Source organism: Plectropomus leopardus, chromosome 4 (assembly GCF_008729295.1).
Source record: "Plectropomus leopardus isolate mb chromosome 4, YSFRI_Pleo_2.0, whole genome shotgun sequence".
NCBI lineage: Eukaryota > Metazoa > Chordata > Actinopteri > Perciformes > Serranidae > Plectropomus > Plectropomus leopardus.
In genome coordinates, this window is record NC_056466.1 from 26,666,063 (window position 1) to 26,691,051 (window position 24,989).

The following is a 24,989-nucleotide window of genomic DNA, read 5'->3' on the forward strand; positions in this document are numbered from 1 at the left end:
CAGGGCGGTCAAGACGCTTAAGGAATCAGTTTAAGTGGATTATCCTTCAACTGTTGAGTTAAGGAGACCCTGTGGCAGCTGTGACTGGAAGAAGGATAATTCTCACAAGTAAAGCAGATCGAAAGAATTGTGAAAGTACAGCAGCTTCAGTTTCTACTCCTAAAACTCCTCTGACAAGCAAAAGAAATACAATTTTAAAAAAAGAGATAAAAAGTCATAGATCTTCAGAGCAATGTGCACTGAAGTATCGTAAAAGGTTTCATGGTTCCATTTGAGAAAACACAGAACTATATTTACAGTCTTGTGGCTGTTTGATCAGATCTTTAAACTTTTATGAACTGTAAATATGTTCACCTGAAAGTGCAAGTGGAAATCATACTATTGTCACTTGCCATGAGGAATTAGATTTAGGAGGACAGCCAGTCTGATTGAAAACATGTGAGCTGACTAAACGTTATACTGATGGTAGCTGAAGTATACCTTGTTATATGTGACTTTATCACATGGCTTTGTTGAATACTTCATTCTGAAATACATAGAGAGGAAATATATGAAATGTATTCTACTTCTATGGTATTTCTGAAGATTTGCTATGGATAGCCAACCATCGCTGTGGATCCAGTTTGCAGACACTTAGCAAAAGTGATAAAATAATTTTAAGGATGATCCGCTATCCCTTAGCTTTGCCTGAGCTTATTTTCGCAATAATTACCCACTCGCTATACAACAACCTTAACTTAGTTCCGCTCAGTTTAGGGAATAAATACTCAAGCATACTAGGGTTTGTCAATATATCAATAATATATCAATATTGTTACTTTAGACTACACATTTTCTTAATTTTTTAAAATATCATAATATAGTAATTACTGTTGTTCCCTAGTTATAAAGGCTGAGTTACAGCAAAGCGATGTAATTCTCTGAACTTTCCAGACTGTTTGAGCGTTTCTCTTATTTTCTTTTACCTGCTTAGTCACCGATAACCCTCCAATATTGTTGCAATATCGATACAGAGATTTGATTTTCTCCGTATTGCCCTGCTATAAAGTATATTGCACATATTTATCAAAATCAATTAAGTTACCTTTTGGAATCTAATCAATGTCAGCTGATGCGTCACTTGTAAAATTGATAGTGAGTCCACATAAATCATAGAAGTATGGACCCAAGCGTTGTGTTGAAAAATAAAACATTTCCAGAAAATCAGAAGTATAGGCTATAAGCATTTAGAATTAACATTATAAATTAAATGCACAGTAGAAGAAATAATTATGAAACCAGAATTCTATCATTTTGTAGTTTTTAGTGAATTGAAAATGGATGGCAACGCCTCTTCCTTGACATACACACACACAAGCATTATAGAAACATTATACGTGGGAAGAAAAAATTGCAAACTCCCTGTTTATTAATATATATTAATAAATAAATAATTAAATATTAGTCACTAAGTCTAAATAGGGCACTGCAATAGTAAAATAAAATAGTTAATCGTGCATCAATTCCCACTGGTTAATGTGCATTACTAAGTAACGGCCTAATAATGAGCTGGTCAGCAGCAGTGTCCTCCCAGTCACTGTCCCATCTCTTAACATCTGTTCCAGTACTGTCTGTCTCAGCCACCAGTGAGTGACCACGGCGTGTGTCAGGAACGTGTCAGCCTGCGTGTCTGGCCTGTGTGGGTGGAGGAGCACTGTGCCATGCTCCTTTTCTGTTTGTGGGAGTTTAACGTCTTCACAGATTAGCCATCTGCCTCTGACCAGGCCAAGCCTCCAAACTCAGCCCTGACATCACTGTAATCTGCTCACCTTTACTGCATGACCCAGGGCTCATACCAGACTTCTTCCACACATCTCATGAAGCCTGAGATCTGGTCACAATGAGTCTGTTTAAATCATTGTTACCTAAAATACTGTCCCATATGTACTGTTCCCATACGGCCAGACCATGGTGGTGAAGAGGGAGCTGAACCGGCAAAGCTCTTGACTGACCAGTCCATCTGCATTGAGACCCTCACTGCGGGAGCTTTTGGTACTGACCAAAAGAATGAGATCACAGATACTAGCAGCCAAAATAAATTGTTTCTGTAGGGTGTCTGGGTTTAGCCGTACCAATAGGGTGAGGAGCTGAGACATCCAGAGGGAGCTCAAAGTAGAGCCACTGCTCCTTTGTGTCACAAGGGGCCAGTTGAGGTGGTAAGGGCATCTGATTGGGATGCCTCTTGGGCACCTCCTGTTAGAGGTTTTCTGGGTGTCTCGAACTGGTAAGAAGTCTCTGGGTAGACCTAGATTACACTATACTGGAGGGATTATGTATTTCAGCTGGCCTGGGAACACCCTTGAATCCCATAGGGAAATCCTGGAGGGACTGGAAACAGTCCCTCCAGGATTTCATAATGTTGTGATCGCAACAATTATAGCAGATTCAGCCAAACCCTCTGAATTCCGCCAACCTTACATTTTGTCCAGTGACAGCAACTTGACTATTTAAAATGAGTAATGTTAAACTTGATTTCTTTGTGGAGCTGCATGTAGTGTAATGATTCACGCAACCCCTCAAGTCTCTCTCTCTGTCTCTCTCTCTCTCTGTTCTCTCTCTCTCTCTCTCTGTCTCTCTCTGTCTCTCTCTCTCTCTCTCTCTCTCTCTCTCTCTCTCTCTCTCTCTCTCTCTCTCTCTCTCTCTCTGATTATCATGAGACTACTGCTGCGCCTGTGACAGTCACCTCACCCCAATCACAAGTAGTTTCCATTTCTGTGGTAAATGATGTGGGAAATGATAATAATGAGCTCCAAATCTGAGACAGCATCACAAATATTTTTGCATTTTTCACTTCCCCCTTTATTGTCATTGCAAAAAATGCCTAAAAGTAAGGCAATATGCATAGAAAAGCTGCTGTGAAATTGTGCATTTCAGGCCGCAACAATCACAAAAACAGCCTGTGAAATCCTGAAAGGACTGTATTTCCCCTACAGCAGCATGCAAACAACATAAGCAGCAGATATGAACATTTATTTGTCTTTTGCTTTAATATTTAAAATATAAAACATAGTAACTCAAGGAACAGAATCCATTGTAACACATCAGAACTAAAATCTATACGACCTGCTTGTGTTATCTACCAGACAAGTGGAATAGGTACTCACTGTTTAGAATACAAATCACTGTTATTTGAAGTAAAAAATCAATGCTTTTAGGTAACATAAAGGTCACACAAAAGCCCTGAGTCACTGGTAAGCAGGATGTATGCATGTTATCACCGGTACACATCAGAGATGATGCGTGTGTGTGCGTGTCCAGTGCTCAGTCATACATGTGAATCTTGTATATGCAATGTGGGGGTTTGCTTTCTGTGTAAGCAGGAATATAAAAACACTGTAAGACTCAAATCTTTCCTTTGTTAAGTTGGTTCTAAAATGCTTCTTTTGTTCTCTCCCTCCAGGTGGGTCCAGCAGGGTCTCAGTTTGGACTCCTCGCTTGCCTGTTTTTTCGAGCTGTTTTCAAGGTTGGCAGATGCTGGAGAAGCCATGGAAGGCCTTCCTCAAGCTGCTGGGCATCGTCCTCTTCCTCTTCCTGTGCGGCCTCCTGCCGTGGATTGACAACATTGCGCACATCTTCGGCTTTCTCAGCGGCATGCTGCTGTCCTTCGCCTTCCTGCCCTATGTCACATTCGGGACGTTTGACAAGTACCGGAAACGTATCCTAATCGCCGTCTCCATGCTGGCCTACATTGGGCTGTTCTCCTCCCTCATTGTTTGGTTTTACATAAAACCGATTAACTGGCACTGGCTGGAGCATCTCACCTGCCTGCCCTTCACGAGCAAGTTCTGTGAAAAATATGACATAGACCATGACATCAATGATGTGGTGCACTAGTCTCTAGGCTGCAGATGATGTGGCTGTGCTACTGATCCACTGTCCTCTAACCAATGACCGGGTCAGCTGGTTCCAGATCAGCTCAGTGGCCTTCATAATGTGACAGTCTTGTTTGTTATACCCTTATCAGAGGGCCTGATGGAAGTCTATGTGAGTGGAGCTGAATCAGTCTCCTCTCCACAGCCTGCTGACTTGCTCACCGTACCGTAAAACTTTACTCAACCTGCATAATCCTCAGCCAAGCCTGGCACTACCCAGGGCGTTAATTTGCTAATGGGCTAGCAGATCCTAAGAATCATAGGACAGGAAAAGATTCTAAGGACGTTAAAACTACACAGAGCTTGGTCGACCCAAAGGAAAAGATCTACAGAGCGAGGCACTGACTTCGACCTGAAGGAGCCAGACAAATTGAACAAGCTAAATGAATCACCTCTGGCCTACAATCACTTTTCCTTTTATCGACGACAACCAGCTGAGATTAAAAGGAAGGCTGATGTCGGGGATGGTCATCAGGTATCTTGTGGCTCAGTAAACTGAGATACATTAGACACTTCCTGCCACTAACTCATGTTTTCAGTAACACTGGGTTCAACACTACAAATGCTGTCATTCAGTTCTGCAGCTTCTCTACGTTTTAACAGTCGTGAAAGAACTGTTTTTATCTCCCCTGTTTTCTATGTATGCACTCGGCATGTCTTTGGAGCAGTGAGATGTTATGCTAAAGGTAACAAGGTGTTCAAAGTATTAATTGTGCAGCTGGAATGGTGCAAAATATCAGTGGTCAACTAAGGTAAGATTTTTATCTGAAACCACTAGTTGCCTTAAACAGATTATGCCATTTTACAAAGATGCCTAATTTTCCTTTTGCACACTGCTCATGATCAAGCTCCTGAATGCTGACGAACGAGTCTACCAAAGCAACTACACGTGCTGATTATATATGCATGACGATCTTAAATCCTTTCGTTTTCTGTAAGTCACTGCCACACACACACACACACACACACACACACACACGTTCTCAGTCAAGCTCTACATATTTGTCTGCTAACACAGTGGTGCCTAAACCATTTTGTATATTTGGTTTAAAAAAATAATGAAAAAGATATTTATTCCAGGAGTAATGATCAAAGCAGACAGTTTGTGTTAGCTCAAAGTAAGTTTTGTACTGTATTTTTTGACTCTGTGAAAGCAAACAGTGACAGGATCACAAGATGTCATTTTGTTTCACCTGAGCCTTAATGTGTGTGAAATATACCGTAAAAAAAGGCTTTGTTTTAACCATACATTTGTCAATACTCTCCTTGACAAAAACAATGCAAGAATGATGATTTTGAACAGTTTTTAATAGTGTTGATGCAGACATACGATTTTTGTCAAAGTCTTGTCCCTTACGTGTGCACTTTTCACGCATGTCTTTTTGTCAGGATGCTAGCAGCTGATAGTTTGGGCTGTGGTTCATGTCCCACAGTACATTGTTGCTGTTCTGGTATGTCAGCCTGTAAGTGTGATAAGTATATTTTAGAAAGATTTTCTCCCATGGGTTCCCAGCTTTTGCCTTGTTTTGTTGTTTGTGGTTCTGGCATGCATTGGCCCCGGCTGTAGGAAAGCCACCGTAATGACTGTTGTGTGGAGGATTATGTGAGTTACTAAGTGAGTTATGAGATTACATGAGTTTGTCAGTGGAGCTGACTCACTTGTCATCTGGTGTTGTTGAGAACATGAGTTGTGGAATACAGAAAACGTTGTGTGTTGGACAATCAGTTTTTACACCACTGTAATTAGATTGGAAAGGCCAAATGTTTAAAACATAGGACATCTTTTAGGAAACCTCTTCACTGTGCCTTTTGACATGTGAGTGTTTGATCTGAACCGCCACAGCCCACATCTTCAGTCATGACTGAATGCCGCAGTTACAATGCTGTGTTTGCATTGGGACCAAATCATTTTACCCTTTTCTGTTTATTGGAATTGGTGGTCAAGGTACTGTTCTGTTTTGCGTTTTGAGTTTTATTTGTGAAAATATCTGTGTGTTAAGGCAGTGTCAAAATAAATGCCACTCTAGTAATAATGAGGTTATGTGTGTTAGAGAAAAATTTGATTTCCTGTTGGTACTATCTATTTCCTGTACTTGTGGCGCTATATACCAGTGAGAGCTTTAACCCTAAGAGATATCTTGATTTTTTTAAAATAGAGTGAGAATAACAAGAAATTATATTTTCATGGACCTGAATTTATGTTTTACGTTTCACAATAAACTGTAACAAAACTCTTCAAAGCTTGGACCGAAATGCTCCCAAACAGCTACTGATTGGTCTGTCTGGTGAGACTGTTATCTCAAGTGATCTGTAGGTTGTTTGCATATTGCTCTCTACATGGAGGTGCCTGTGTTAGCGGCTTGCAGCTAAGAGTGCTAACAGCGCAAACAGTATTAACAACGGCAACAGTAATGACAGAACGAGCAGTGTTCACCTGGGGGATTCAGAGGGTGGACGCTATACTTCATATCAGCGCTAATCGAACACAGTGTGGGCAGCGGCAATTAGCTAACCAGAGCTTCTGGCCCGTGTACCACAACAAACCACAGAGAAGCTCAGATTACAGCACTCACAGAGGAACCATGATTTTTTCCTGCTCTCAGGACACCATTACTCCACTACATCTTTACATAGCAGCTAGTTGTTTGCTGCTATATTAATGTTGTGAATGTTGTATATTCATCCTTTAAAATACTCAAAATGTGAACATCAACATTTAATGACGACTAGCTGAACTCTTATCTGTTGATGATCATGTGATATGATGGTAAGCCCTAGAACAGCTGCTAAATGAAATTAGCAGTACGACAACAAGTAGACATGCTGGAAAACAAAACCTTTATTATTTGAAGAAAAAAAAGTAAAAAATAAAACAAAACACATTTGCCTTGATTCAAGACTTGGAGAGGCAGAGATGGTGATTGTCTACGAGGAGAAGGCAAGAGGAGACTATCAGGGAGACATTTTGAAAGCGCACATATTTAAGAAATATTTACAAGGCAAGTATTTTATACTGCTCTACCTTTATACTATACTAAATATATTTATTGTATGGGTAACTTTATGTGTACGTCAGTCACTGATTGAGACAGGACCACTAACATCTTAATACAAGTAACATGTTCAAGTTAATACGCTAATTTGTTGTCGTTTTATTGCTGATATCCCTCCCTTTGTATTATGTCATAGTAAGTGTTAGCTGTTTACTTTGGTATATTACTTAGGAGTAGTACTGTCATAGAGTTACACAAAATATCACAAACAATAATCTTCTAATTCTGCTTTGAAAGGCATACTGTTTATACAAAATTGAATGGGTTAGTATGCATTAATAATGGACAGATACTGCATTTATTGACTAAAACAATGTCCTTTTTGGCTTCCTAGAGAGTCAAAAATCATGTTAAATTGGTGGAATAAGAATTTAAAAAAAAAAAGGGGGGGGGGGGGGGGCGGAGAAGGCCGTCTTTGTTTTTTTGAATTACAATGATACATTTTTTCAAAATAAAAATAAAATTGTTTTATACAAAAAGAAGATTTAAATTAAGTGCTTACATTCTTCCAGGACTTTGGTCTAATGATTTTTTTCTACTCACATTGAACTACAGGTTAATGTACTTGTAACTTCCCACCACTTTTCCAAAAAGCTGTTGGCAGCTGGACAGCAGCTCTTTGTTCTCGGCTGTCTGCAGACTCACAGTCAGAACACACCTCACCGCCTGCTGAACAAGTCAGATGACGATCACAAATGCTGCGCTGGGCGATCACGTACAGCAAAGCTGCTCAGACGTTCCCTTGATTATGTTTCCATCAGGGGAGTAGTCCCACCACTGCTGATTTCCAGGGAGAATCCACATTAAGTCCTCTTGTCCTCAACAACCACTGTTACGACGCATGAAGGCGTGGCCCCTGACTGGGTACATCATCTCAATAAAGGCAAGGGGCCCCACTGTGATCTCACTAGGGCCCTGCACCTTGAAACCAGACTTCCGGTAGAAGGGTACCAGGAAGTCTTCGCACATGAGCACGGCGCGGCGGACGTAGGGGAGGCAGCGGAGGTACTGCAGGTAGCGCCACATCAGGATGGAGCCTTTGCCCTGCTGGCGGAAGGTCCGGTGTACAGCAAGGACGTGGATGTGGACGGTGGTGCCATGGGGCTTATGTAGAGTGAGGGCATCCTGGGAAACGGAGAGAAGGGAGAGGTGTAACGGCTTTATAGTTAGTTTATAGTCTATATAGTTTATAGAAACCTGTAAATATTTGATGCCAAGGGGACAAATGACAAAAAAGCCCACCTTGAGTCCAAATTTCTCTGCTATTTTGGAGACCGGTAACTCAGTCTTAAAGGTCCCAAATTGTTAAACTCAAATGTATGTACTTTTTTTATTGTAAAGCAGGTATAGGTGTAGTAAAAGTAATGTGAAAGTATAAAAACACTCAGTTTTCACTCAATTTTAAGCTCTGATTACTGCTACTGAGTGTTTTTGCTTCTTGCCTCTAGAGTCACATATGTAAAAATAAGGGAAATAAAGTTGACACACATATCTTTAGAGCTTCATAGATGCCTAAAAATATCTGGCTTAAACATTTAAAAAGGTGTAGGTCGTGTCAAATTTTAATTTGACACACTGTGACCTCTGACCTCTGTATATCCTAAGCCCTGTTAGCACATTGTTTTCTACGAATCCTTTGCACTACCCTGTAATACAAAATTTTATTGTTCAGTTTGCCTAACAATTGTGATATTTAGATGAAGAGAAATTTTGCCGCATTTTAAAGTGTAATTTCATGTATTTTTAAAGTTTTATATTAACTTTTTTTTTTATATCTGACTCTTAGTGTTTAACATTTTTTTGTTATTCTTTACAGACATCCTGTATGTCACAGCATGTGAGAAATTAGCTTTTGAATCTTTTAAATCATTTCAAAACAGTAGGATTTTTTTAAAAGTCTATTACAGTTTCCTGGTAGTTCTGGATCTCTCTTCAATTTGACTTTAAGGCCGTAATGCTGAAGCTTACTCCCACGCATCTGAATATTTCTAGTGTGCTTAAGGTGGATCTTTGGAGCATTTCTCCTCGCCCACTGAATTCCCAAAGACATTTATACCACACATATGCCCTTAAATCTGTCAGAATCTCCTCTGTTAATCTGTTCTGAACCCCGTCTTGCATCTTCCTTGCCAGTCAGTCTGAAGTAAATAACTGTCCAGGTGTCGTGCGCTCTGTCTTACCGTGGTAAGCCTCTCCTGGTCCCACAGTGAGCCAATGATGAAAGCCACCAGACGTCCCTCCTCGAACCAGCCAAGAGACAGCTCAGGGCACAGAGTGAGGAAGTGACGCACTTCGTCCAGGTAGAGAGGACACTCACCGGACACTGAGATGAAGGCTTTGTGGAGAAGAAGAAAATTAGGCATTATGGGTACGTTCCCTCCTGACTACCTTATATCAAGATGTGATGAAAAGATATACTGGCTCACAATCATTGAAGTTATATAGGTTAAAGGCACCTGTACTCATATAGTCTATCACCATGACAACTTAATTTTGTAGAAAAAAAAGAAAGTTACTATTTTCTTAAAATATAATTTGTATTAAAACATAAGGCCTTTTTTTGATCAATGTGTCTCTGTTTTCCAAGGTTGTAATTACAATATCACCCCCCCCAAAAACAATGTCAATATGTGTGTGTTGTCTCAGCAGGGAAAACAAAACATTAAATGAAAATGGTAAAAGCAACACAGGGCTGAAAGCATTTTTAATATTTGAAATCACCTGGCTCCTCAATTTTGTGTTTACATAAATAAAGACATTTAGACTGTGTATTCACTGTAAAAATAATTTATTTGTTTTGACTTTTTAAGATTACTGTCCGGGCTGCCTAAGATTTTTAAATTGACTGAATTAAAGACAACACGTTTAACCATTAAAAAACTACCTCAACTTGTCTTCTCTTATTTAGCCACCTGAAAATTTTAAAGCAATACAGACACTAACTTTTTTAAAGTTAAAACAAATGGGTTATTTTTAAAAAAAAACTGAGGCACAAATAAGTGCCAAATAATGCATGAAAAAGTGTTGGGTGCTTAAAATTTCCTGGGGGAGGACCCCAACATCCCCCGACTTCATATGGGCCCCCTAATGTTGAAAAGAAACCTAAATAGTTTCTGTGTGCGTAACTGTGCCGGAAAAGACTGTCCTGAAGTTTATAAAACCGCTTAAATAAATGATGTAAGTCAGCAAAGAGTCTGCTTACCTTCTCTCTCAATCTCAAACACGCTGATGGCATCCTCCGGGCTCAGGGAGCGGAACTCGCTGGCCGGCAGCGTGTGGCGGCGGCCCCGCGGCCCCGGGGAGCGCATGTGGAGCGGCCTCATGAATGGTACTGCGCTCACGACCGACATTTTTCTTTTTTATTCAAAAAGCTTAAGTAAAACGAAGGATACTGTCTGACTTGCGAGTAACTGCTCGTCTGAAAGCCTGATCCGTGCGTAACAGGGCTGCGCGTAAAGACTGAGCAGAGAGCGGCGTGCCTCTGGTACTTATACCCTCGGTGCGCAGTGGTGGTTGGTTTATAATCCTGAAGTCAGCTGGATAACCAATTCCCAAGTTTAACAATAAACATGTTTAGTCGGGGTCAGGAGGGTTATTTATGCGTTGGGAGTTAACCTCGTCGTGGCACCATCAGACCAGATTTGGATTTTACTGATCATGTGTTGGAGGACTCACACTAGCAGCATGTGACGTTACCAAACTGTTATCAAGAGTAACCCCAGGTATAACAGACAATAAAGTCGTTCACCTGTGGTACAGAGCTGAAAACAGTAGTTAGTATTTGACGGGCAGGAGCTTTTCTGATTGGTTAACCATTAATGTCAGTGTCACTTAATGTCCTCTGCTGGTGTTACCAAACTGGGCCATCTTAATAAGGACTGGACTAATACCACTCTTCATGTGATTCCTCTAAGGGAGACTTTCCATTGTACCTGCAGGCTAAGTCGAGTTCACGATTTTTTCCACGCTTTATTTTCCAGATCTGTAAGAGGATTACAGGATGTGTAGAAGTTTGTTTGTCACTTCTTGTTATGTGGAGAATTTCAAGAAGCTGCATTTGTTGTTGTGTCTGGGTGGGTGGGGGGTTCTAACCAACTTTTGTTAATCAGAGAATGGCAGCTGAACTCAATGATTTAATGATTTTGTCATGTTTTTTGTGTATTTAGACATGGTCCAGTTAACACAAAATGACACCAAGAGCAGGTGGACACCTTGTGCCTGTGTAACCATCTCCAGATAAACACTCACCTTGAATTTCATGGAGCATTTCCTGCTGATGTCTTTTATATTTTTAGATTTGAGAAGGTTTCAAATATTCCTCGGATCAAGGTCTTTCTCAGGACTCCCAACATGTTGCTCTCCTTGAATCCTGAGTGCTCATTATGTTTTGTCAGTGTTGAGGTCTACTGTACATTCTACAATTTCTAAAGATAAATAAAACATTTATGTCTTATTTATCTTAAATCAACAGTGAGGATGTAGAGATACACAGACACTGAACATAAATTGTGGAATTACACAAGGATGCCCAGTTTCACCTTCCTGATGATTTTGATCAATATTGTTTTTTCAGGGCCGATACCGATTCTAAGTATACTAGTTAATTAGACCCATAACCAATATGAATATAACAAACTCCAACACAAAACTTTGTTTAAAATACCCTGAGCAAATGTTTAATGAAAACTGAAACTTTTCATATCATAAACACAGCAAGTTCCCAGTAAATTTTCTTTTTATAAAGTCAAGTGAAACTTAAAAAAAAAATAATAATAATAGTTAAAAGCTCCCTCAGGTTTTACAAAGTAAAAGTTCCTCCCATGCTTACGCTTTCTTTGCTCTTTTTAATTAATTAATTTATTTGGTGATGATTAATATAAAATGCAGATACAGATTATCAGCAAAATGCCAAATATCCAACCCAATAATCAGCTGATAATATGTCGACCCCTAATAAACAGTGTACAAACATCTTTTATTTTGAATATGAATGAAGATATGACTTGATGTGGGAAGTGTCCTAAATAAAGAGAATGTATTTCCTCAAAACAGCAGCCTATAAACAGAAACTTTGAATAGCTTTTGATGTCTCCTGTATTGAATAGCTTTTGATGTCTCCTGTATTGAATAGCTTTTGATGTCTCCTGTATTCGACAGCTCTTTTGTTTTAAAGTTGTTTTAAAGTTTAAAGTTGTGTTAGAAGTGTTAGAGTAAACAAACTGTCTTGAATGTTCATCTTAAAGTAAGACATTGCTTTCATGCATGTAGATAATTTTATTTCCCTCACCATCCTCCATGTGTAATTGTAGGTTTAATCTTGTAATAATTCAATAAAGAACAGTAAAAAAGTTTTAAGCAAAATACAATAAATAGGCTGAAATAGGCTGCTGTGTTAGTACTGATCTAGGCCTATTTGATGTTATGTCTATTTATTTTCAGTAGTTATGATTGGGTGTATTTTTATTGATATATTTCTTTGCACCATCTTTATTTTGTTAAATTTTTGTATATAGTATATTGTTTTCTTAGGGTGAGGTTGTAGAAAAGTCAATTGTGCACATGGAAACTTTTACATCCCCTTTCTGTTTTTTTCGTGGTATCCAAACGCGCAAATAAATACACCAAAATATACACTTTTTGTTTGTGGTTAGTCGAAACAATCCATATATGAGTGAGACTGTAGTAAAAAAAAATCAATTTATATTAGGAATTTTAAAAAGCTTGAAGCAGTGTATCACAGATTATGGCTCACACTGCCGCTCAGTGATAAGAGCGGGTACTGCGTGATGACGCGCCCTCCCTGCACTAGATACGTATCTCTACGTAACGACGTAAACACGTGCACTCCGCTGCTTCCAGGTTACAGTTTTTTTCATCAACCGTCATCCTCGCGCTCCAGCATCACTCCCTGACAACAGCAGCGATGGCGGAGCCCGTAGCATCGGATGCGGCGGCCACAACGGACGCAGCAGAAGCGACAGCATCCCCGACCCCGGGCCTCTCTCCCGCGGCCAGCCCGGGCTCGGAGCCTCCATCCATGGCTCTGTCCCCAACGGCGGACGGCTCCCAGCGACTACTCTTCTCCCACGACCTGGTCTCCGGGCGGTATCGCGGCTCAGTCCGGTTTGGCCTGGTACGGATGATCCACGGCGAGGAGGATTTTAACTCAGACTCGGACCTCGACGATGGCGGAGGAAGAGGCGGCGGCGGAGGTGGAGGCGGAGGAGGTGGCGGCGGAGGAGGAGGAGGAGGACGAGTCCCGTGTGGTTCGGACACTGAGAGCGCTGTGGACACCCCGAGTCGGCCTCTCTGTAGGGGATTTGTCCGCGTCCAGTGGTACCCTGAAGGAGGAAAGCAGGACATCAGGGAGACAAAGGTACCACACAGCAGCTAATGTGTTCACTGTATACACCGACACTCGGTTATTCCCTCAGTCTGACATGCAGTGTTTTTAACCGCCTGTTGTGGTTTTGGGAAGAGACGAGTCGACTTGCCAGCCTCTCAGGGATAAGGTTCACTTAATCCATCTGCCTAAAACGCGTAACCTAGCTCGCTAGCTGGCTAGCATTCAAGCACACATGCTAGTTAGCAGTTTAGCTCGTAGCCTCATGTCAGTGAGGTGGTGCTGGCGGGCTGAACAGGGCTGCATCCAGACCACAGGTAGCGGCTCCCTGTCTGCGAGTCTAACTACAGGTTTTGGCAGGTGCAGGACCCTGTTAGGAACCTTACACCTATTGATTAGCTCACCGTGTAGTTCCTCAGCTGGGTGTGCCTTGGCCTGAGACCAAACACTGTCAAACACTAAAGCCTGTTTGATACAACAACCCTTGTTATTTACTGAATGTCTTAGTTCCTCATCTCAAATACCACAGCATCCTACCTCAGGCCCGTCTGACCTGCTGCTTTCAGTGGCAGCTGCAGACACAGAGAAGCTCTCACCGGATTCACTGTTAACTTGTGGTATCTTCTCAGTTTTATCAGTGATGTTTACAGGTTTACAGTTGAATCAGTCCTGCCAGCATCTGAGCTGAAACATTTAGTTAATTGATCAGCCAAAAAGGCAACTATTTTAGAATATTTTAATCTCTGTGTTGTAATTTTTCAAGTAATACTGACAACATTTGTTGGTTTCATTTATATCTGTATGATAACCATCTTGGAAAATATTCAGGGTATTACAGAATTGTTATTATAATTATCAGTCAGAATGACCCTCAAAGGAATGAAAATGGAAACATTAGCAGTGGTTGAACAAACATTTTATTAATATAATTGAAACTTGAAACAAGTGTTTTCATTGAAGTATGTTTGGAAAGTCTCCCTTTTGAGAGGACCTAAAGTAAAGGTGAAATTCTCTGTTCATTTGCTTTTTAAAAATATTTATGTCTATATATAATATTGTGGTTGAGCAGATTTACACTGTATGATATACATAAACTTTCATATCACAGTAAACCTTAAACCTGGTATACCTGCAACCCTAGTTTCATCTCATCAACTGTGAGAATTAGCTTCTTTTCTCTGTTGTTATAAACTGAAATTGTTTGGATTTTGGGCTTTTTGTTCAGATGAAATAAGACACTTGAAGTAGGGCTGGGCAATATGGAGAAAATCAAATATCACACTATTTCTGACCAAATGTCTCAATACAATAATGCAACGATATAATAAGGTTTGTTTATCAGTAGAACCTGACCAAAACTGGATTTTTTGGGCCTGTGCCGATACCGGTATTGGGGAGTAAAAAATTCCGATATTGATGTGTTGGCCAATACTATATATATGTTATACAGTACAAAAACACAAATTTCTTTGCAGTTATCCCTCAAAAATGCGTATTAAACAAAGGTGACAAAGATAGCTAATGAAGGCAGGAAACTTTATAGTTTAACAAAAAACTAAACTGTAAAAAAATGACATCAGTGCACTAAAACAGTGCACTTTATTTGGGATTTAATAATTAGAACTATCCTGAACATCTTTTCTGCTATATGTTCTGTAAAAATAAATATTCATATGGCTATTGGACTGTATCCCGATATATCTGCCAATATCAGCTGATTTTATCGGCCAACCAATACATTGGTCAGGCTCCAGTTTTGTACTTTTACAATATATTTACATCATGCCATTATTGATAAATAACTATCAGTGCCCTGGATATATGGACCAAGTGGATAAAGGCAAACAATAGCACAGCTAGAACACTCTGGTAAGTTAAGGAAATTACATCACTTTACTGTAATGCAGCTGTTAAAACCAGGAACAGACATCACTTAAGATATCCAAAATCTAAGACAATATCTAGTCTCATATCGCGATATTGATATAATGCCCATATTGCCCAGCCCTAACTTGAAGATTCAATTTGAAATATTAGCTGCAGTCCCACAGTAATCTACATCACTTATTCATTCTGAGGGGCTGCAACAAATAATTTTATTAATTAGTCTGCCTCCTTTTTATGTCAAAATATACCAAAGCCAACCTCCAGCCAAAAATCCAAAATCTAAATGTATTAATTTTATTGTAATAGGGACTAATGAAATCAGTAAAAAGTCCCACCTAAGAAGCTGGAACCAGTGCATTTTCGGCCAGTTTTCCAGACCAGTTGCAGTCGATGGTTTGATTAGCTGCCCTGCGCACACAGCAATAGTCAAAGCCTGCTTTTAAGAAGAACATTTAGTAGCATTGTTGTTGTTCTAAATTTCTTCTATTGTAAATTTTTAAATTTCTATTTCATATTTCTTTTATATTTGCTAAACGTTTTTTAGGCATTCTGTGGACAGCAAAGTAAGAATTTCATTTTACAGGGAAACATGTTTCCATACTGTGCATATGACAATAAACACTTGAAAAGACACATTCATTAGCTCAGTGAACCTACTTTTTGGATCAGCCGGTCAACTTTGACTTATTTATCATCAAACATGACAGGCATCACTCATTAAGGCAGTGACAACAGAGCGATTGCTGGTGAAAGACACCATTGTCTTGCTCCACTTAGGGACACAGTTTAGTGAACATCTATTATCCATTGATGTTTCATTGAACGCCACGCTCGGAGTCATATTTGAATGAAATCGTAGTTGGCGAAGAAATGGGGAATCTGCTGTCGTCTGTATTCTCCAGGGCTTCTCTAGATTTCTCCTGGGCTTTGTGGAAAGGGCTCACAGGGTTTAAATGAGGCCTGGTCTGGAAAAAGCTCAAACAAGCTTGTGTTAGAGACACAGGATGAGACCAGAAGAAACCTCTTTTAGGTCCCACTGTCACCTTGCTTTGTGTTTCCTGCTAAATGTTCTGGTCTGAGTGTCATTCAACTTCTGTCACAACAATAGCTACGTTCAACAATGACGCCGATGTTTACACACCTCGCGGGCTGTTAATGCTGTGTCATTATTAGCCAGCGTCCCCAAATGATCTAGCGTGTGCCAGTGTGCGCATGTAAGGATTTCATTTTGTAGTGTTGTTGTTTTAGGTGTGTTGTGGAGTGTGTGATTTCTCGCTTGCTTATCAGCGTGTTCCACATGCCTTGTCTCAGCAGGCTCCGTCCTGGTTGCATATATCCTGAGAGCGTGGTGAAGATTCAAATCAATAATTCATGATTGCTTCCTGCAATATGCAAAGTTGCATATCTTTAAGATGATATTTCTACAAAAATTTGACTTATATTTATTCTGCAGGCGGCACTTCCCGCTAAAAGGTTTTCTCACAGGAGCAATCAGTGGAGGGAAAAACTGCTGCTTAAAATCTGTCAGGGTTTCTCCCGAGGTCAATAAAAACAGCATTTTCACAGCAAAAGTAGGATTTTGATAGTCGGAGCATAGCTGCATCCATTAGGTGCAAATTAGAAATGATACAAGATCAGTTGTCTAATGTTTTCTTGCACGGTAATTAAGCCACTCTGAGTTTAAAATTTCACCTTTGCTTGTAACGTTGACCTTATTAAATAATTTTTCTGTATGTCCTTATTGCACCAGAAGGATCTGTGAACATACACATGTCCAAAATTGCCTTTATAGTTCATAGCAACCTGCATTGTGCACAAGATTTCCTAAAAGTGCTACAAGAATAAACAGATGAGCTTAATGAAGATTTGTCTGCATGTATGATACTCTGGTTTGATTTTCTTGGCGAGCTAATTCCAAAGATGTGTGACCAACTGTGGCTGACAGGGAAGTTTATCAGCATCTTGCAGAGTCCCTAAAAACACAAACACAAGACACACCCTTCTGGAGATAGAGGAGACAGCGGCACGAAAGGCAGTGCGGCCTTTTGTGCCGCTGTCTTGTGTTGAATCTCTGCAGAGTGTGTTGTAAAAAAGCTATAATGTAACATTTCATGACTTTTCAGTTTGGGACACTTAATTGAAAATGTTGCTAAATGAGCAGCTACTTATACAGAAGTAATTTCATGTGGAAACAAATAAATTGATGCTTTGGTGAACTAAGAGAATAATCATTCCCATAATGCGTTGCTATTTTCAGGACATGTGTAGCTCATTGTTGGGTTTTGAAAACATTTTTACTAAAGTGAATGCCAGCAGTGGCCATTCTGAGTACCTGCCATCACATTGACTTTGCTCTTATTTTTTGAAGACACTCACATCGACACTCACAACAATATACATTAATAATCGCTATCTGGGGTTAGTAACCGTTAACATTTGAACCAACTCCTCAGTATTTAACTGCTTCACACCAGTCAACTATTCTGCTTCTTAGCTCTTTTCTAATCACACGTAGTGTTAATCTTCTGTCTGTCTGCTTGCGTGGGGTCTGCTCGTCTTTCGCTTTCTGTTTATGCTTAATAAGTATGTTATTTAATGAACACAGTCACAAGCAGCAGTAATACTTGGTTATTTCTGAAACAGAATAGAAAAAAAAAATAAATCAGACTTCCCGGCACTTTTGCCTCTTTTCTGAACCCAACACTGCACCCAGATAGGCTCTCAGTTACCAAAATATGGCACTGATTGATTTTAAAATGTATCAGTACTAGTGTCTAAGGCTGGGTATTGTTACTCTATACCATTAAGGTATTGAGTGAAATAAACCCAGTACTCTCCTCTCTGGTCAAAAGATGCCCTTATTTGATTATTTTTGTACACAGATCTAATGCGACGTGTGATTGAACCACCACTGCAGCAGCTACAGCACACACAGTCTGTGGTGTGGTGAAGTCAAGCGTGCTGTATCTGTCGGTTTGGCAGTTCAGTATACTGAGATTCCACCAAAATGTTCAGAAGTATGGCTTTACTACATGACTGCGGCACATGGTGGCATTTTAGACAGCTGAATGCTTCCATTGACATAAGTATTAAATGAAGTCGAAAATAAACAATAGCAGATAAAGTTCTCTGTTGGTATCTGTACGCCCTCAGAGGGCGCTGGTGTTGGTATGGGTCTGGCATGCATGATAATATTGACACGTCATTGGTTTCAGCAGATATTGGCTTTAATATGAAATATCAGAATAGACCAACATGCTGATTTCTGCCGATATCACAAACCGATACATATATTTCTTCAACTGACAAAGCTAGCATGTACAAAACATTACCTCTAAACTGAAATATTTTTCTTATTTTGCACATTGAATGAATGTTACATACACTGAAAAGCATTGTATTTCCTGTCTCTGTCTGCTATCTGCCATCTCGATAAGAGTATGCATAATATGATGCTAATTCCACTACAGGAGAGACTTGATGATCATTTAAATCAGGTGGGCAGAAAAGTGGATGTATCGATATCTGTATTGATTATCGGCCAAATGAGTTGTTATATATCACAATATTGGATATCGGCCAAAAATCCAGTATCATGCATCCCTAGGACGGATGTTGTAATTTTTTAACCACTGACATAATTCATTCAGTTTCCTTAAAAGTACCAAGTTAAGTACCATACCATGTTGCTAGCATATTATACGTTAAGTGTACTTGTACTTGCACTTGTCATGCTCACACCAACATCTGTGCTCAACATATTATAGCTTATGAAAAAACGCTCTGCTTACTTACAGCTCTGTGACTCACCACCATGAACATACACTGCCACGAGGGAAAGGACATCTAATTCTGTAGTTCTTTGTACGTTTTTTGCCGTTACACAAACCCACACATGTACACAACACTGTACTTTCAGTGAATTGTAGTAACTGAAAAAAAAACTACTCAGATGATCAAATTTTCACAAAAAGTACTTTTAAAAAATAAACCTAGCTTCCTGAGGCACTCAGCCACTGGCTCTCAGACGAGCTTGTATTAGCAGCCTCGAAAGTGTGATAGGCTCAAGTTCCACCAGTAGCCGAGAAATGGGAACAAGTCTGCAGCTCACTACTGCACTCCAACACATCACATTGGTTGCACCCTATGAAATCTTAATAACTACATCTCCAGAGGAGGCGATGGGGCTCAGATCTGTATCTCAGAGCAGGTATGAACGGGAACACCTCAGCTGTTGTCAGCTGCACTGCTTGCAGTTTCACTGCGAGTCACTCAGGAACATGGCTGACTTATTTTCATTGCCTGCAGACAATGTTATTCCCTTTTTCTGTTTCTCACCGTGGTATACTTAGAGGTTATCGCATTACTGTCTGACATTGGGTGGTGCAGTCATCGTTTTCCCACTTCTTGCTCACAGTTTAACTGTCGCCTCAAGTGATTTAACGACGATTCACCTTAACCTTGTGCTGCAAAGGCACACAAGACCAGATGCTCATTGCATCTGAACCTCATTTGAGTTTTTAATAGGAAGGTACAGTAATAGATTCATAATCCTGTAAGGACAAGGACACTGTCTGTGCTTTATCAGCAATTCAGTACTTTGACTGAGGATTAAGATGATTGTTTTCCTCAAAGACCTTAAAGCAGCTGCAGGTTGCTGGAAGGCCTGTTACTGTTGTCAAGTCCGAATTGACCCCAGTTTACACCCTGTACTACTTAGAAGAGAGTGAAGACATGAATACCCGCAGTGTACTAGATTTGGCTTTCTTGCAGATAAATCCATAATTTAAGAACAGATAAACAAATCAAATGAGTGCAGAAATTTCACACGACATGGTGTGACATTTAATAGCTAATGCCTGGCACACAGCACACAGGAACTGGGATGATTATGGGCATGATTCCCCTCTGTCAAAAATTGTTGGCAAAGCCCTAATTTTTTTTGATGGTTCTTACTATATAAAAATAGAAAAAAGGTTGCACACTGTTAAACTCTACAAGATCTTCCTGAGGATGATCTTGTTGGTCTTTTACGCTGAAGCGTTGCCTCGTAAAAATATCCTGTTGTGTGGAGGGAACCCTAAAGATCACCTGCGGCTTTAGGGTTGAGCTGAATACCAGGATGAAACAACTATCCCTTAGGAATAACGTACTTTTTACGAGTCTCATCTGATTTTGAGTAAAAATGGTTGATATCTGTACTTATGAAATAAATAAAAATTAAAATGGAGGAAAAAAATCCTAATTTGGGTTGCTGTGTACAATCTCTTACTCTTGTAATAAAAAATAAGACGAAGCTCAATTCTGAGATCACTTTGTAAATAGTTTTCTCATAAATAACAACATCTGATCAACCCATATTAATTTTAGGGTTAAAAAAACAACTTGTGGTTACACCCCGCCCATTTCCAGTGGAAGTCCCACTCACTTCCAATTTAAACCCCGCCCCTGTTACAGATACAGATACCAATAATAAAGTTGGTCGAACAGATGCAGATAATGGTGTACTCTCTCATCCTTAGTTTTAATGCAATATCAAATAGGTTACAACTCATATTTACTCACTTCCAGCTCTCATGTAACATACACAGTCTATGTTCACGATGTCTCCTTGACTTTATTCATACTCTAATTATTTTTTCTTTCTTACTTTCCCACAAAAAGTGTACAAAAACTAAGTGCTAGTTCTTCCTACCTGTTGTTTGCCATGTTTGTTCACTGTAAAATCTCATTTGATGTACAGGATTTCTGGTTTGGGAATTGGGACTCTGTTTGTGGATGGTGTGTGTGTGTGTGTGGGTGTGTGTGTGTGTGTGTGTGTGTGTGTGTGTGTGTGAAATCATCGCTCTCCACACTCTATCGGCATATATCTGTTAAATTTGTCATTACCTGTTGTTATGTGTGGGGTCTCTAACATTTTCATCATCGATTTGAAAAATCTGTCAGCTGGCCGAGCTTTGAGGTGCCGATGAGCTGGATCTTGACATTGTGGCTTGATGTGTTTGTGCTGTGTGCTTCTGTGTAGGTAGTGAGAGGTAAGACTTCTTTAACATGCAGCCTGTGTAGTGAAGGATTTTCTGTACTTGGGTTACCATGGCACCCAATTATATATTTTTTCCCCAGAAGATTTTGATGCTTAAGGTTCATTTTCAGTGATTTCCCCCCCAGGTGGTTATCATTGTTCCTAATATTACTGACAGTGTAATGTTTAAAAATAAATAGTAAAACAGTGGTTTTAAGAGAAACTCTTACTTCACCGCCTGCTTTCAGCATGAGCAAACACACACAGCCCTGTTGCTGCAGCGCAACCTTGGAATTTCCATCCAAGGACAGAAGTGCACTGCAGCAGGTAGCGAGCAGTAGTATGCACAGAGGAAATGGCAGTGCAGCGGGCATCTGAGGTGTCCTTGAATCGATCATTTATGCAATAACTTGAAGCACTCATCACTGCAGTGCTGAGACCCCAGGAAGTATTGTAAGCTATCTCCTGGTATGTATGTGAGGTGACGCAGCAAACCTCTGCTGAGAAGGTTGCTGTCAGGACAGAAGGGGTCGAGGTGAACTGCGACTACAGGCTCCGCCCTGGAAGCAGCAGCATTTGTGTCTGCGGGGGTGGAGCAGGCGGAGGGGGAGGAGGAGGAGGCTGGTGTGATAATAATGATGACTGACTGCTGCTGCTGACTGTACTACAGAGAGATATGGTGATGGTGAATAGGAAGAAAAAGTGAGGAAGTGGGTGAAAATAAGTGTAAAGTGGATGGAAACGATGTAGGGAAAGCTGAATATCAATAAAACTGTAACCTGGGTCTCAGAACTACAAGGAGAAAATAAAATGAATAAAAAATCTTGGCTGGGAAGGTCGTAATGGGACAGGCAGACAGTTTGGTACCAGATGGCTGTTATGGTAATGTGCAGACTTTTAGTCCTTGAGATGGTTATGGTCCCACCTTCTGCTCTCTGACCCATTTTTTACTCCCAGCCTCCTCTGGTGCCGTCTGAGGCAGAGCAGCAAAACTATTTCAATGCCCTCGAGTTGGCAGCACTACATTGCAGTCCCCTTTCCTGAATGCAGCCACCATCAGATTGCAGTGATTTTTGTTTATTAAGTCCTACTCGGCTGGTTGTGGGTTACATTTGAAAAGAAGCATTAACATTTTGTTTTATATTTTATACTGTAATCATTCAGTTGCAACTGACAAATGAAGTCACAGACAGTTGATTTTAGTTGGTTGCACAAATGTTTTTTTTTTTAAAGCAGAGTATAAAATATATTAGATAATAAAAACCACTGAGTTTAATGCTTTATGAAGTGAACAGGGAGACTCCTGGGGTTTTATTGCTTTTATCTGTTATTGAGCTGACAGTCTTTGGTTTTGTTTTTTAGAGACACCACCTGCTCAGCAAGGCAGACTGTAACAGCAACCACAGTCAGTCAGTCACATAACTTTTGAAAGGTGTAGTGGCACCCCGGCCCGCTATACTGCGAGATCCATCAAATACACTGCAGTCAACTTCACCTCAGCACAGGCTGTATGGGTTGTAGCTGGGAATGCATGATAACATAGGCATGCCATCGGTATCAGCTGATATTGACCTTAAAGTGAAATATCGGAATCTGCAGATTTCTGATTGATATATGTATCTATGTGTATTATGTATGTTATTTCAGTTGATACCTTAAAAGTATTGAGTACCAATACCCAACCCTAACATGCATGTGTGCAAAGCCAAAGAATAGACATTAAATGTCTGTGGCAGGTTTGTTGAAATCTTAAGTAGCAGAAGGGTTACATGCATTGTTGTGTGACCCCTGCCCTCCGTCCTGTAACCTTAGCATGGTACTTTTGGATAGTATTTACGCTAGATGATATCTCTGTGTGAAATAATACCATTCAACATAATTGTGATCTTGTAACAGTGAAGTGATCTTCCTATACTGCAAATTGTTTGTAAAGCAGTTTAAAAAAGCAGTCGATTTTAAAGGTTGTCTGATGATAAATGACTGAAAAATCCAGTAAGACACAGGGGGTGAACAAAGGGAGAGCAGTGCAGGTGCTGTATGACTTCAGGATGACTTCCATCTGTCAGCCTTGCCCTGCCCTCATCCATCCAACTACAGAGGTCTGGCCACACCCCCACTGACTTACAGGATAGAAAGGGATCGATCACATTCAAGTCATTTTACCACACAGGTTTCCCTCAGCTCTCATCCATCCTCTGTCCATGATCACAGACAGTGTTTTCACTCTTATGCAAAAGGATGCCAGCTGCAAGATTACAAAGCACTTGGAAAACAATCATCTTACTGTTGTGATGCTTTTAAGATACAAATGGTAGCATTATTGGTACTTGGAGACGTGGAGTTTTTCTAAAAGTGCAATATGGATAAGAAGGGCTTTACCAATGGTCTTTTTATTTTTGTGCATTCTACGCTTCTATTGTGGTTTTTGAATAAGCTTTGCACTCCTGTTGTCACATTTTATGACATCATCACCCTAAAAAAGGTGTCTGCAGGTCCTCACAAAAACCTTAAAATGTTAAAAATCAAATTTTATAAGTAATAGGCTTTAGGAGTGTTTAAATAGACTTAACTGTGATTTTGTGAGATTGTACTTAACGCAGACATTTTAAATATAATAATAAATAGAATTTATCCATCTTTTAATTTCTCTTTGTCAAAATGAGTCAAGCTCTTCTTTGCGAAAGTCCACATTTCTGATGTGATAAGTCTTTTAACCTACTACTGAACAGTGTCTTTTTACTTTACACTTGCACTTACCTGCTGGCAAATCAGGTCTGTAATAAACTCTAATAAACATGTTCCTATGGTGAACCTACCGGAGCACAGGGCCATATTTATACTACTTAAATTTAACTGCTTGAATAAGAAAAACATGATCTTTAAAAAATAATTGTCTTAAATTTAATTAAAAATTTTTAAAAACAAAAATCCTTATTCTAGTATATAACAATACAGTTACAATACAATATATAACAATACACACTAAAATAGTCTTAGAGCCAAAGAATAGAATATTGTTGTTATGGTTATATAAATGTTATCTGGTGCTATTAGATTGCTGCCAGACCGCCCCGTGCCTCCTTTTGTGTATGGTGAAAATGTTGTTTTGAACACGCTAAAGTCAACAAATATGCACTGAAGCTGAATATTTTGTCAGATTACAGCCAGGGAAGAACAATGTATGGATATGTCGATATTGTGATATGAGACTTAATTTTGTAATATTCGTAATATTGTAAGTGATGTCTTTTCCTGGTTTTAAAGGCTGTATTATGGTGAAGTGATGTAATTGCCCAAACTTACCAGACTGCTCTAGCTGTATTTGCCTTTACAAATTTAGTCATTATTATCCCCATTATCGATGATTATTTATAAGAAAATGTATTTTTTTATATATTTTGTGAAAGCACCAATAGTCAAGCCTACAATATCATCACAATATAATAATATTAAGCTATTTGCTCAAATATATTGTTATATGTGGTTCCACATTCCCCAACACATTTGACTTTTGGAAGATGCAACGCTCTGGATTTATTGGAATTGTTTGGATCATATGAGTGGGAAACAATGTTATGCAGCCACCACTGGAATATAACTCTACAAATAGTGTAGTAATAGTATTGGTGTAGGATAATCTTTATGTACAACTGTGAGGAAATACTGGATTAAAACACAGTGAACAGACATGAAAAAAAATGTGCAGAATTTAAATGTTGATTTAAAATGTAAATGCCAACTAAATGAATGATGCTTCGAAGCTTTAACTTACT

General features: G+C 39.7%; 3 protein-coding genes across 4 annotated transcripts in view; 2 read left to right on the forward strand and 1 right to left on the reverse strand.

The window, feature by feature from the left end:
- The window catches only part of LOC121941850 (inactive rhomboid protein 2-like), a 38,626-nt gene extending 33,010 nt beyond the window's left edge, over positions 1 to 5,616 (forward strand). Inside the window, 2 exon segments of the mRNA XM_042484756.1 lie at positions 3,440 to 3,496; positions 3,499 to 5,616. Coding sequence (XP_042340690.1) covers positions 3,440 to 3,496; positions 3,499 to 3,873 — 432 coding nt within the window. The 3' untranslated portion in view covers positions 3,874 to 5,616.
- A 1,819-nt stretch (positions 5,617 to 7,435) lies between these two features.
- On the reverse strand, positions 7,436 to 10,314 carry aanat1 (arylalkylamine N-acetyltransferase 1). Its single transcript, XM_042484761.1, has 3 exons — positions 10,167 to 10,314; positions 9,145 to 9,299; positions 7,436 to 8,089 (listed from the first exon to the last, which is right to left on the reverse strand). The coding sequence occupies exons 1-3, from the start codon at positions 10,312 to 10,314 to the stop codon at positions 7,784 to 7,786; spliced, it is 609 nt and encodes a 202-aa protein (XP_042340695.1). The 3' UTR covers positions 7,436 to 7,783.
- Positions 10,315 to 12,422: 2,108 nt separating this feature from the next.
- Positions 12,423 to 24,989, forward strand: part of ube2o (ubiquitin-conjugating enzyme E2O) — a 48,775-nt gene continuing 36,208 nt past the window's right edge. For both annotated transcript variants that reach the window (XM_042484754.1, XM_042484755.1), the window contains exon 1: positions 12,423 to 13,340. In XM_042484754.1, coding sequence (XP_042340688.1) covers positions 12,888 to 13,340 — 453 coding nt within the window. In that variant the 5' untranslated portion in view covers positions 12,423 to 12,887. The remainder of the gene's footprint in view (positions 13,341 to 24,989) is intronic.

What these genes read in the sequence shown, in the direction of transcription:
- aanat1 (XM_042484761.1), bottom strand. Translation starts at nt 10,314, where the DNA reads ATGTCGGTCGTGAGCGCAGTACCATTCATGAGGCCGCTCCACATGCGC. An exon ending in GTTTGAGATTGAGAGAGAAG is followed by an intron (nt 9,300 to 10,166) that starts GTAAGCAGACTC and finishes TTCTCCACAAAG; the next exon opens with CCTTCATCTCAGTGTCCGGT. An exon ending in ACCAGGAGAGGCTTACCACG is followed by an intron (nt 8,090 to 9,144) that starts GTAAGACAGAGC and finishes TCCGTTTCCCAG; the next exon opens with GATGCCCTCACTCTACATAA.